Source organism: Acanthisitta chloris, unplaced genomic scaffold (genome assembly GCF_000695815.1).
Source record: "Acanthisitta chloris isolate BGI_N310 unplaced genomic scaffold, ASM69581v1 scaffold2860, whole genome shotgun sequence".
Lineage (NCBI taxonomy): Eukaryota > Metazoa > Chordata > Aves > Passeriformes > Acanthisittidae > Acanthisitta > Acanthisitta chloris.
This window is the reverse complement of record NW_008652019.1, coordinates 1-13,771: the sequence shown is the minus strand read 5'-3', so window position 1 is coordinate 13,771 and position 13,771 is coordinate 1. Positions and strand designations below refer to the sequence as shown.

General features: G+C 35.8%; 1 protein-coding gene across 1 annotated transcript in view; it reads right to left on the bottom strand.

Moving 5' to 3' along the window:
• The window catches only part of VTA1 (vesicle (multivesicular body) trafficking 1), a gene marked incomplete at its 5' end in the record, with an annotated part of 23,979 nt that extends 10,508 nt beyond the window's left edge, over positions 1-13,471 (bottom strand). Inside the window, 4 exons of the mRNA XM_009075348.1 lie at positions 6,491-6,602; positions 10,443-10,518; positions 11,180-11,307; positions 13,356-13,471. Of these exons, the coding sequence (XP_009073596.1) occupies positions 6,491-6,602; positions 10,443-10,518; positions 11,180-11,307; positions 13,356-13,471 (432 nt within the window). The remainder of the gene's footprint in view (positions 1-6,490; positions 6,603-10,442; positions 10,519-11,179; positions 11,308-13,355) is intronic.
• Between the last annotated feature and the right edge of the window lie 300 nt (positions 13,472-13,771).

Below are 13,771 nucleotides of genomic sequence, written 5' to 3'. Positions count from 1 at the left end.
TTCCCATGTAAGACCCTCTTCCTCCCAGAAAAAAACTTCGGGTGCTTCCTTTACTAAAAATGACTGAACACCTTCTAATTCACATTATTATTTACTAAAATCATACCAAAATACAGTACTATAAAGTGCAGTAAAATTAACAGTATTAGAACATTTTTACTGGGTTTTAATAAATGCATGGTGGTTTTATGAAGCTACTTCTGACATATGCAAACAAACATCTGGCAGGTTTCTGGAAGACAAAGGATATCTTAAGGCACCAGACTTTTCCTTTGCTCTATTTTTTGCTAGCAATTCATACTGCAATATCATATAGCTAATATGCATGGAAATAAAATCAAATGTATGAAACCTGGCCAAAAAAAACAAGTGAGATTCAAAAGTAAACCCTGGATATGCTCTCTTTTAAATAATAATGTAATGATAGAAAGAAGCCATTGTTTGAACGCTGCATTTTTCAGTGGTTTTGGTGTTAACTAAAAAAAAGTTATAAAACAGTTCCAGAAAAAAAATTTACAAAAGCATAGAGGATTACTATATAGAAGATGAATTAAATAGTCACGCACAACACCCATCACACTATCTGAAGGTAAGGCTGCCCAATATTACTTGTAACACTGCTACCAATTACTTATAGCTTGGCCAAATTGTGGCCATGAATTTGGATTTTCTAAGCTGGGTGTCTGCCAGAAGCTAGGATTTTGGAAAACTGCTCTCAAAATTATCAAGCCACTTCTGAGAATGAGAGTCTTCCATTGCACTTAGTATCTTGACTGTAATTACCTGTAAATTTGTACCCAGACTTAAACAATTAATGCATTCATTCCTTTATTCTGCCCCTGCAGCTTCCTATTGTCCTTGTGTGGTTCTCAACTCCCATTCCCATTTCTCTTTCTCTGCACTAGAACTTCACATCCTCTATCTGCAATCCCTTGCCCCATACTTGTGTCTCTCTTGTACTACCTCCCATCTTCTAAGACATTCCCAGTTTTAGCTTCAAACTTCCTCACTGCATAGTTCTGGGTCTCTAGTCACTCCTGTAAAAGTGCAGTGCTGTAGGCAACATCGGCCATGGAAGAACATGAACTCAAAGTGTTAAGTCTGGTAACATTAAAACCAATCAAAAAACCTGTTAGAAGTGCTGACCACCCTTAGTAACAGTGCCTGCAAGAGGTAAATTCACAAGAGGGCAATCTACTTCTTAACCAGATATATGTATCAAAAGATTAAGCTCAACTGTTTGATTTGCTCATTATGAAATTGGCAAATGTTAAACTGCATTAAACATAAAAGTAGTTTTGTTTAAATTAACTCTTCTCAGGTGTTTAAAGTGCCCAAATATCATCAAAGAATTGTAACTATTCTTTCTGCAAAGCAAATATTTAAAATATTCTTTATCAAAGATTAAAGTATTAGAAACACCTTAAGATATGCACTTGCAGTATTTGTGAATAGTTTTAACATTAGTGCCAAATAAAAGGATTTCAGGCTGCTGAGAAAGAACATTTAAGTCAACATAGTGTTCTTAAGTTCTGTGGTTAGAACATCCGTAACATTAATGAAACCCAAATCTTTTCAAGGGAATGGGAATGAACACTAAAAACTTGAGAGAATTATTTTCTCATAAAGAAGTAATAACCTAGAATTCAGAGTTCCTTGCAATTTTCTTAAAGATGCTGAAATATTAGGCTGTGAAACAGTGACACAATTGTTTCACAATCCATTTCAGCTCCAGCTGAATTTCTTGTCTTGGAACCTCATCAGCCTTTGTGCTTGGATCCCTGCGTAATGAATCCATGAGCTCTTTATTTTTTCCACAGAGCTACAGTATACCCAGACCATCTGTTTGTGTTTTTAAAGTTATATTTACTGAAGGCAAAACTTTGTGAAATAAGGCTGATACCTCTGGCCCCACAACCAACTACCTGAAGATACTTTCATACAAACAGGGAATTCTGAAGTCTTCATGGCATTTCCTTGCCTAGTGTAAGGAACCACTGATTATGACTTAACTGCAGCAGCTCAGTGCATTAAATCTAAAACTAGTAAAATTTTTAAAGAGTCCAGGTTCCTCCAGTTCTCTGGAGTCCTATTTTTAATGAGTTCAGAGAATTAAATTTCATCAAGTTTAATTTTAAAACATTTTCTTTTTCTATTCTGCTGCATTGTTTCTCTTTTGCTTGAGATGCTGCCAAAAGATTCACAATGTAAAGTTCCATTGGAACACTGCTTTTAAAATATATATACACACGTATATTTTTTTCCACAACACTGAGAAACGAACTCAAAAATCCATCAACTTTTCATACACTGTTCTTTCTATTAGTTGGAGCTATAAAGGTTTCCTGAGATTTTGTACTATAAATGTAAACAACATATTATATATTGCAGTGAAAGTGATTACACTTAATGTATTTACTATGGCTATACCATGACCATTTAGGAACTTTTTAATATTTCCATTTTTTTCCCAGTAGTATAAAACCTTGTTGGAATGACCTAGGGCTAAAGCTAAGTAACCTTTATGTATACTCTTGGACTCATATTCCAATTGCATTAATAAATTTAGCATGTCATTTTAAGGTTTCCGTAGTGGCATCCTGACAAAAGCATCCATAAATCCAACAGCAGGACTGCATAAAGCATGCCTATGTTACTGTAAAAGCATCTCCAAGAGTTACAGTATGGTTTTCAAGAATCACAAAAAAAAATAACACTTTGGAAAAAAATGGTAATTTGTCAAGCTACACAGACCTAGTTTCACTCTGTTTATACAGACTTTTTCCACTTGCTAGGGGAGGAAGAAAACGAGCAAGCAGAACGGAATGGGGAAGGTCCAGTCGTATATTCAAACAATGCTGCTTTTCTTCTTATGATGCACAAAGCAAGAATTGAAACTTTTTTTTCCTAATTCTTCTCATAAAAATTAATTTGAATAAAATTTTTGCCTTGGTTGTGTAAAACATTATGGACACCTACACTATGGAGTTAACTTTCAAAAATAAACATCAAAAAGTATTTTTCATTTCATTTCTCAGCAAGTATGAGTGTGAGATACAATTAAAAAAAATAAAATACCGCCAAATTATAAATCTTGCAGACTCCCAATAAGGATGTTAAAAATTTGGCTGACTCAGCATTTGCATCCCTTTTAAGCTGCATGTAGACATAACCTGGTAATGAATGCAACAGCCTTCACCAATTCACACTACCACCTCTAATCACCTGCAGTCAATAGTAAGGATTTGAGTAAAGCCTAATTTCTACTTCCCCTTTCTTTTGCAGCCCTGAGCCAGTCAGTTACCTCTGCATTCCACATTAATGAAATGAAGAAAGAGCCTAATTGCTGCTGATGATGAACAATTAGTTTCTCTGCAAGTTGCGTACACGTATTTTTAACAAAGCTCTGTAATATTTGCTTAGAAATTATATTTCTTTGCAGTATAGAATTCAAAATTCATTTCACATATGAGTTTTACCACACTATAAGCCAGACCACTAAAGAACACTAATTTAAAGCCAGCAACACTTAATAGAGATATTCTTTACATTCAATATAAGTCTATAGGACATCTTTAGGTTAGGAAAACATAATAACAAGATTAAACAGGTACCTTAGAAAACAAATTGTATCATAGTCAGTATTTGTTCACAAATATTTGAATTTATTTATGTTGTAATGTTTCTGGAGTACTAATACATAATCAGTATTTTATCCAGGAAACTGCAAAGAAATTATAATTGGCACCCAGGCTTTTAGACACTATAAAGACTAACAATAAACAGCAAGAGATGTTTGATACACATTCTCATTTTTAAAATGCGGTAATACACTGTGTAATTTTTTTAACTGTATCACTGTCCAGTTCATATAAATAAGACACACATTACAATGTGGAGAGCCACTTTTCAGACTTTTCTGGCTAAATCTGAAACTCAGAAACCCTTTCCTCTTTCCACCCATTGACTCTCTTTTCTGTACACAACAGGATGATTTTTTCAAGAATCATAAAAAAGCAGAAGGATCTCTTGCAGGTTATCTGGACCCTTCCCTTACTGATAGCAGCGCTAACACAGATCATGCTGCTCTGGACAGAGAATGGCTAAGGCTAGAAGGGACTTCTTGGTATTATCCCCATTATTACACCCATTCAAGCAGGGTCAACTAGAGCCAGTTGCCCTGGACTATGTCCAGTTGGATTTTGAATATTTTCAAGTATGGAGATTCCATAATCTTTCTTGGACTCTCTTTTCAATAACTGACCATGTTCATGATGAAATTTTTTTTTACTAATGATTAATTCACATTTTCCTTATTGCAAGCTTTGTCCATTGCCTGTTCTATCACTATGCACATTCAAGAAGAGCCTGGCTTAGATCTTCTTTACACTCTCCCATTAGGTATAGATTTAGACAGCCATAAGAACTCCGCTTACACCCACTTAACTTCACCTTGCATGCCACGTTCTCCAGTTCACATCTAGAAGACAATAGCAAGCTTTCATACTTCAAACAATATACTACTTTCTAACAAAGGTGGGCTTGGAAGGAGCAAGTAAGATTGCCTGTCTTCTACTTTCTTACGCTTTGCACACTGTCTGATAAAGGTGGCAAGCTAAGTTTTTATTCATGCTACTTTGTCACTTCTTATCTCCTGCTGCACACTTATATTCTGCTAAAGAATCAGCCAGTGGCTGATAAGGGGAATGAGTACGATGCTACACCTTTCTGGAAGGACCAGTTTAATCTTTCTATAAACAGTAGGTCATGCTCATTCTCCTCTTTCCTCACAGATAAACAGAATTTAAAAAAAATAAAGCTTCAAAATACGAGATTTCATGATGAAAAGATTGAGAACCAGAATAGAAAGCAGTTTTCTAATGTTTTGACACGTTTAAGGTAAAACCAATGTGTAAAAAATTACAAGCCTTCTCCTAACATATTTGAAATTACAAGTTCAGACTTCAAAATCCACTGAAGACTAAGGTACAGATGCCAAACAAGAATGAATGGAAACAAATACTTGCATGTGTATATACACATATATATGTATATGATGCAAGTATAAAGATATTGATCATCTATATTAACACACATATTACTACATATTTATGTAGCCACCTCTACAAAATGACTCCATAAGTTAAATACAAGCCACACTCTACAAGTTAGATTTCTCTCTTTTGCACTGTAGATGTGTCAATCCTTTGTATTAGAGAAATATGTATCACCAAATTCAAACTTTAGAGATAAACTAACACCCACTTAATTGATATTTTTTCAAGCCACAAGGTCTCATATACTAGCTCAGAAGAAAATTTCAAATGATTTAATGTTCTTGGTTGTTTCATTAGGTATCTGTAGAATGATACATGGATGCTATTGTCATTGTGCAGAACTAGTCTGTTTTAACCTGCGTAGTGGAAACATTCATTCCAAAGACATTCTATTTCATAAGAGATTAACATTAAAAATTCCTATTCAATGTTGACTGGGAGAAAAACAAAAACACCCTTTATTAATGAAACTGATCAGTATCAAAAGCAACCAGTGAAATGCAAAAATAGTAACATCCATGAAAATTAAGAATAGACAAACTGCATATAATGGGAAAATAAATGGGTGAAAATATTTTCAATGTTAGTTTAATAATTACACAATTTATATTTTGATATATTTCAGAAATTAATAATTTTGCATATATTTTGCTTTTAGTCATAATTGAAAAGTATCAATTTCTACACCTAACTAATACTTTTATCTGTTTTAGCAGTTTAACAAAATGTTTTGCCCATGGTTTCATTTGACTTCAGAAAAACGCACGTATCTGTGAAGCTTCTGGATCTATACTTTAGAAATAGAGTAACATTTATAAAGTTTATAAATAATATGGCAAGTCTGACTTGATTGTTGAGTTAACTTTCAGTAACACATCATGAAGTAAGAGAACAGAGCTGTCTTTCTCAGAATACATTAGGATGTGATCTATGTGCACTCCTAAGAGAGAGTCTGCTTGGTATGTATTCTGCTACTCTCAGAGAGGCTACTTTGTGTCTGCCTCCCGTGGCTCGTGTGTCTTAAAAAAGCTCTAAATGAGAGAGTTTTGAAAGTCCCTATTTCCTACTGAAGCCAGGCCTTTTACATTAGCAGCAGAGTTTAAAAGACATACTGTGGGTAGTGTTAAAGAAATGCATGGTCCTGGCCCAAAGCTGACAATGCTCTCCTCAGAGAGTAGCTGTACTCAAAATAATAATCTCCACTACAAAGAATAAAAGAAACTTTATTAAATAAGTCAATCAAATGGTAAGGTCCAATAAAAATAACAGTAGGACATGCTGAAAAGCAAAAGCAGACAGCAGCCCATTGTGAATGGAACATTAAACAGGGAAGCTGTGCTTCCTGTGGGGTGCTCCCCGAAGAACTGTGCGTATCACCAGTCTGGTCGTCGCCCAGACCTCTGCTCTTTTAGAAAGAAAAGGGAAACACATACCGAAACTCTCTCCTTCCATTCCAATAGGGCCAGGCTGAGGAGTCTCTCCATTCTTTAAGCAGTTATGAATGTATGCTGCCTTCCACCTGGCGTACTTCCTGTGCTGGGCATTCTGGGGAAGGGAAAAGGCCAAGCATTTTAACCACTCCCTTCTGTGAATTAATGCAATCAAAACAGAATATAAACAGGGTTTCCACCTTGAGATTATCACACTAAATTGCTTTCTCTGCTGTCATTTGACACCCGTTTAAAGATAAACAACATGTGTGAAATTAATTGATGAATTAAAAAAATATCAGCTCTAACAGGATCTCATCATGAAAGGAAATAAATCATACCAAGACTACCTACTATGGAAGGCAGGCCACTGTGTAGTAACTACTGATGTCAAATAAGGATGAAAGCTTCATATCTCCATAAATTTAGATGATTACTTACTTTAGATTTAAATAGCCCAAATCTAAAAAGCTACTGCTGCTGACCACTAATATAAAACCTTTTCCAGTATATTATTTTACATGTTAAAAATTTATTTAGAAGTGCAACTACAGAAAGGCTGATGTAGTTGCAGATTAATGTGATTTGTTTGATATATTCTAGGACATACAATATTTTGATTTAATAACTTCACAACATACCTAAAAATCAGATTAAGGACTTTTTTTTGCAAGTTTAAATAAACTTCTAATGACAAGTTTAACAGTTCAGTCATTAGAAAAAACAGTATTTCTCTAAAAATTATTATATTGACACTCAATATAATTTTTTGCCAACTCTCATCTTTTGAAATGGTGTCAATATGAAGAAATAGCAGTGAGAAGCAAAGCGGCTGCTTGCCTTTCTGATTCCATTTCCATGGTAGCAGCTTGAAATTGAAAAAAATCAACATGATTTTTCACTATTTTCAGCTTCTGGCAAAAAGAATTTGAGCAAAAGCATTTCACCTGGGTTTTCATAAATTCTTCTTTTCAGAAAACATGAGCGGTTGAAACAAACGTCACAATCTTAACTATTTTGAGATTTTTCATTCCATGTTTTTTAAAATATACTTTGCTTCCTAGGTACAACTTTTAACACATCAAAACAAGAAATGAAGATTGAACACTTTGTATTGTCTGGGACTGTTACAGCAGTGTTTGTTTAATCCAGGAAGAGTTCTCAATTGTTCCAAGAAATCTTAAACTCATTATGCAAATCAACTACTTTGTCAAAAGCTGTATGAGAAACAACCTGTTCTGACAGTTATGAGGTAATATATATCAAGGAACAAGGCTGAATATGAACAGAGGTGAGAAATGTGGAAGGATGAGAGGAATGATTTGGCCAAGCGAACAATGCAAGTTGATAGCATGTCTCATGTCAACATCATCACCTGCAAGGTACTGGTGAGCTCAAATTTCCACAGTAACAATCACAGATAAAGTGGTTTGGAAACTGAGGTAGACAGATTAATCTCTCTTTAAAAGTCCTGACTGAAATTAAATCCACATTTTTGGGGAATTAATAAATGAAATTCAATACTGTACTTCACAAAGCCTATTGCACTGTCACCCAGAACAAGGTAGAGAGACACAACACAAAGGCTACCTCCAGCAAGCTCCCTTGCTCATCTTTAATACACTGTACCCACCAGGATGCTCACGCAGCCCAGAGGAAAGATATGGCCTTCATTTTTGCAAAAAGATGTTCTCCAGAAAAAAGCCTACCCTGATGACTGATTTGTTAAAATGCATTCACTATACCTCAGAAAGGAAAAGTGCAATTGGAAAACATAGCTTTCTGTTAAATACTTTCTTTTAATAAAAATTTCTGATCAGTCAGTGTTACAGATTAAATTTCTTTATTACTAACAAACACACTAGGAGCCACAAAATGCAGAAATACAAATCCAGTGTATGGTACTCTTAGAAAAAAACATCATGCAAGACTAAAGAGCCTGTGCATGTCCCCTCTGTTCTAATATGGCAATTATTTATTGATAAAAAGCATGAAGATGCTGTTGCATCAGGTGTCTGTGTCCAGGTGCTGGCAACATGGGGCAGCAGGGGGAATGTCTGCGAGGAGAGGCCAGGGCTACCCCGTGCTGGACGCAGCCAGCTCCAGCAGACCCACCATGGGACACAGCTGAGACCCTCAGCCAGGCTGGTGGTGACCATGGGACAGCGTATTTAAGCATGGGCCAAGCACTCCCCAACCCCCATGCTCAAAATGCTGCAGATGAATGGGAAGCAGAGAAGGGAACCAAGTGTTTGATGTCATGCATCCCAATTGCAAAGTTTATCATTCCAGAATTGAAGTTCTCTTGCTTTTGCTTTGTTTTTAATATACACTGCTGCTCCTTTTTGGAAGGCTGTCCTATTGAATGAACATTACTATGGAGGTAGAATGCTACTATCACACAGCCTCCTACAGATCTGATGCAAGCTGTGTCTTGTAAACACATCTTCCAGAAAATTCTTCTGCCTGGTTCAAATACTGAGATATGGAATATCCACTCTTCATCTGTGACACAATCTATTCATGCTACCCAATAACCAATCACTTGGCATTTAACAACATATATATTATGTACAATACCCATTTTCTCATTTTAGGAGTCAAGTATCTGCTTTCTATGCCTTCTGCTGTTGATTTAAAAGCCTTTTAATAGTCAATACTCCATACTTACAAAGGCAATTACATATTGAAAAAACAGGCAGGTGGTCTGAATACAGATGTCATACTATATAACCAGGTGTCAGACTGAGCTTACTTCAGGCTTACGAAAGCTTCTGCAAAAGTCTAAGACAGTCACATCATACTTGTCTCACTACTCCTTTGTGTGAAACTAGGTAAGTAAACTGTTGAAATGTAACAATGCTATCCAGAAGGGCAAACCTTTTACTGTATTTCTTGCAGACTCTCTTTTAAAGTCTTCACTGATTAAACAAAATGAGAGAATTCTGCTTCTTTCCAATTACAAAGCATTTCTGTCCTTTCGGCATCAACAACAAACAACCCCAACACGCAGCAGTAAACATACTGCTGCTAGAATTCTGTATTGGCATTTATAATAATTTTTTTTCTATCTGCAAAGCAGGATTGCTTCAGGACCTCTGAGGACTCACCAAATCAGTGCAGTGTCCTGTGCACTGGATTCCTAAGGATGATTGTCTTTTCAATCCAATTCCATGCACATTCATTCTATGCCTCTAGCAGATGTTATTATTTGATATACTAAAGGATGTCAGGGTGCAGAGCAGCTAGTTTTAAGAGAACACATGATAGAGCAATCTTACTTGTGCCTCTTGAGAGACAAAAATTTTAGACTGGTATAGTCTCAGGCTATGGAAGATGGAGAAGCTTGCAAGAGCACTTGGCCAGGTGTTTCTCTTGGGTAAGACCTACTTTTAAATAACTACACTTACATAGTATATTAGAAGTGCACAACAATAAAGACCACTTTTTTACCTTCCCTCCAATATTTACAAATGAAAGTAGCCACAAAACCTGCATTTTAAACTGAGCAAGTAGGTCTGCATGTTAGGAACATTTATCAGATCGGGGATTTACATACAGGATGTCAAGTCTGTGAATTCCAAGCAGGGCATGGGAAAAAGTGAAGATGGAAAAAGCCAGAAAGCTCGGATCACTTTTCCCTATAAGCATCCCCACTTGCTCAATGTAATGTTATGTGTCCCACAGTAATAATCAAACTCCAAATTTCTGATATGTGCAATGAAGCATCTTCTGACAGATAACAGCTGTCTGATATTTCACATATTGTTTATTTGAAATACTTAGCACAATTCTTTATGACTTACTAACAAGTATTTGACTACACAATTAGAACCTATGTTCTTTTCAATTCATACTCACAAATTATAAAAGCAACTTTACAGAACTAAACCAGTAATTTGCACCTGTGCTCGGAAAAGCAATTGGACAATACACTGATATGCCTAACACTTACCTCATCAGTGAGCTCCCCAAACACCGTTAGAACATCTATCAGGAGACTTGCAGTATAAAAGGACTTTATCATGTTTCTGTAAAAAAGAAAACATTTTACTAACTTGGTAATGTCAATCTCTCAGAATCAAATCTTAGAAGATGCCATTTTAGATCATACTGGCTTATTTCAAGACAAACATCACTATTTTTTTTCTTTTAGCCTGATGTTACAGAACCTGCTTCACAGCATTTCAATCTAGCAATATACTGATTAGTCTCCTGACTACTATGCAGAAAACATTCAGTATATTTTAAAGCTGGTCATGTGTTCTGCACTTAGTTTCTAGTTTGGAATGTTCCATGCAGGACATAGGAAATCCTACACTAGCTTAGGAAAAATATATCAACATACTATAGTAATTACTGCAAACCAAACCACATAACCTGCCATCACAACTATTTTGCTATCACTGGTCAGTAGAAAATACAACATTGTTGATGCAAATAAAGTGCAATATCAGCCTGTGGTTTTAGAAGTCTTGTCAGTAATTGAGCAACCTCTTAGAGGAATATAAGGAGGAGGATACCAGTTAATGTGTGAAGCTAGAGACATACATGCAGTAATAAATTGAGTCTTCAAAAAGAGAAATTAATGCATTAAAGCCCAATTCTTATTTCTACCCAAAATAGTTCAGATATTCACACTTCCTGACCAGTACCTTAATTCAGATAACAAAACCAAAGATTTTCACCTACTTATGAAACTGCCCAGCTCTGTCTTCATTGTCTGCATACAAAAACATTTTCAAAGCATAATTCTCCACATGAGCAGAACCAACAATTTCCTGAGTAATTGCTTCATTATCACCAAATTGCTTTTTCATCTGAAAAAAGTTGGAAAAATACATTAGTTACCTTATTAGACCCTAGCAATTCTGCAAACACAAAAAGAACCTGCTGATTAAACAAAGCCAAGTGCAATTTAAAGAGAGAACATACATTTTAATTACTTGACAAATCTCCAGCTTCTAACATAACAAATGCTAAAAGCAGCATGTGAAAGAGAATGCACATTCTTTTGGAGGAAGAGATACTAGGAATAAGTAGCTCTCAATCTTCAGTCACAAAGTACTTATAAAAACCACCAAAACAAAACAAAAAGTTAAAACCAAATGCAACTACAATATTGTGAAGGAATAGCTGCAGATATTTCCCTCCTTAGTATCAGAAAGACCAGGTGCTCTGAAGCCTGTCAGAACTCAGCACAGTTCAATGGGTAAAGTAACACATGCTTTAGGAAGGTGCTGTAGATCAGAGCGATCATCTATCTTCCCTCTTGTAAGGTTATTTCACTGCAGTTCATTACATCTTTCGAAGTGTCTGAATCCTACTTTGACCAGTCTAGTCACCTATGGATTTACTGGAATTCTCAGTGTAAGCAGTGTATTGCAATTCAAAGACCTCTTTTCAAAGTCGCTGGGAGTACAAGAATCCTCAGGTTTCCTAATAAAAATCAGCAAAGCAAACAACTCTAACAGTTACAACAGGTGGATTTACAGCTTCTGAATAGGCTTACTGTTTGCACATACGGAAATCTCAGGTTATCCTCAGAGAACAAAAACAGGAACACTGCATGATACTAACCTGCAGCTTTTATTTTGCCAAAAGATTTAAAAACAATCTCTGAATGGTAGTTATTTTTCACTGTGCGTGTGAAGAAAATTGAATTATGCAGACTACATTTCCATATTTTTTAGACTGCTGCCAAATTTTCAAGACACAGAATGTTGCCAGAAAAGTTACTTGATTTCAGTAGAAAATATAAACTTTCCAAACAGAATTTTAAAGACTTTTGTCAAACTACTATGCAGTTTTCAAAAAGTATCACTTTTTACAAAGTGCAATTTTCTTGTGAGACTACCACAACTTTTAAGTTGAAAGATATGTAACTGAAATGAAACACCAAAGCTAACTCAGGAAGACAGCTGTTTGTATACATATATATTTCTCTAGCCTATCTATACTACTCACATTCAGAAAATAACTTATTATTACACTTGATCTGATGTTCAGTGGAGATTATTTCAAACACACAACTGACACTGTTACATACACTTCTATAAATATTAAAGTTAACCAAGTTATTTACTTTTGAAATTACCCTTCACACAATCTGTGATTCAATAAAGCAGACCTGGTGTTTTAAATGTTGATTCAAAATTTGAACCTAAAAAATCAAGTCATTTAGGTTTTATTTTACAAAAATACCCCCAAACATTCAAATGAAACAGCTACATATTGGAAAAGTGAACCAATACAATCTTATGCAAAAGCATTTCTGACCAAAACATGCATTTTGGATATAAAATCACTGTATTTAATTCACATTTTTGGAACATGATGGCATTTCTTGCAAAAAACACATCTGGTAATTTCCAGCTGTATCTATGCGGTTTTATTCTGTGCTAATGAGGTTGAGGACTGTTTGCAAGTTTCTGCCTCAACCACTAAAACCCCAGTTCTGGCGACACGAGGACACGCAGACTGCGGCACCCCTTTGCGCCCCCTCGTGGTGCACGGCACACTGAAAACGGCTGCTATTAAATGCCTGCAGAGGTCCAACTTTTCCATAGACCCAAGCTTCCTAATCCCGAAAATACTGTATTAGATTTGCTTAGAAGTGCTCTCTTCATCCTTCCACCACTTGGCTATGTAGAAAAAACTCCAGTACCTGAGCATTAGTTGTTACAAAGACAATCTTACCAGCAAATGGAAGATGAAACTATGGATTTTTGCTGCTTTTCAAATGTGAAACACAAGGGGTAACTGAAAGCTGCAGACAGATTAACTGCTGCAGTACCACAAGGGTTCCAACAAATTTCAGTAGTCCTTAGGAAATGAAGAGCAAAATCTTTTTAAGTTTTAATCTCACCTCTCCTGCTACCTTTCTCCCCTTTGGAACATGAAAATCAGATCCATTAAGGATGTCAAAAATAATGAAAATGAAGTAGCACACTAAGAAGTCACTGTACACTGGATTTTCCATTGCTAAAAATCAGTGATAAAACACAGCAAGAAGCACAAAATATTAAAAAGAGACAAATGGTTCATGTTTGGTTTTTTCTTCTGAAGAATCATAGAATGGTTTGGGTTGGAAGTGACCATAAAGGTCATCACTAATCCCCCTGCCGTGAACAGGGACACAATGTGCTAGATGAGGTTGCTCAGGACCTATCCTACCTGGCCTTGAACACTTCCAGGGATGGGGCATCCATCTGTCATAACTGAAGGCTGTTGCACTAGTTTCACACAAACTCTTCAGGCTATATGACATATATATATATATAT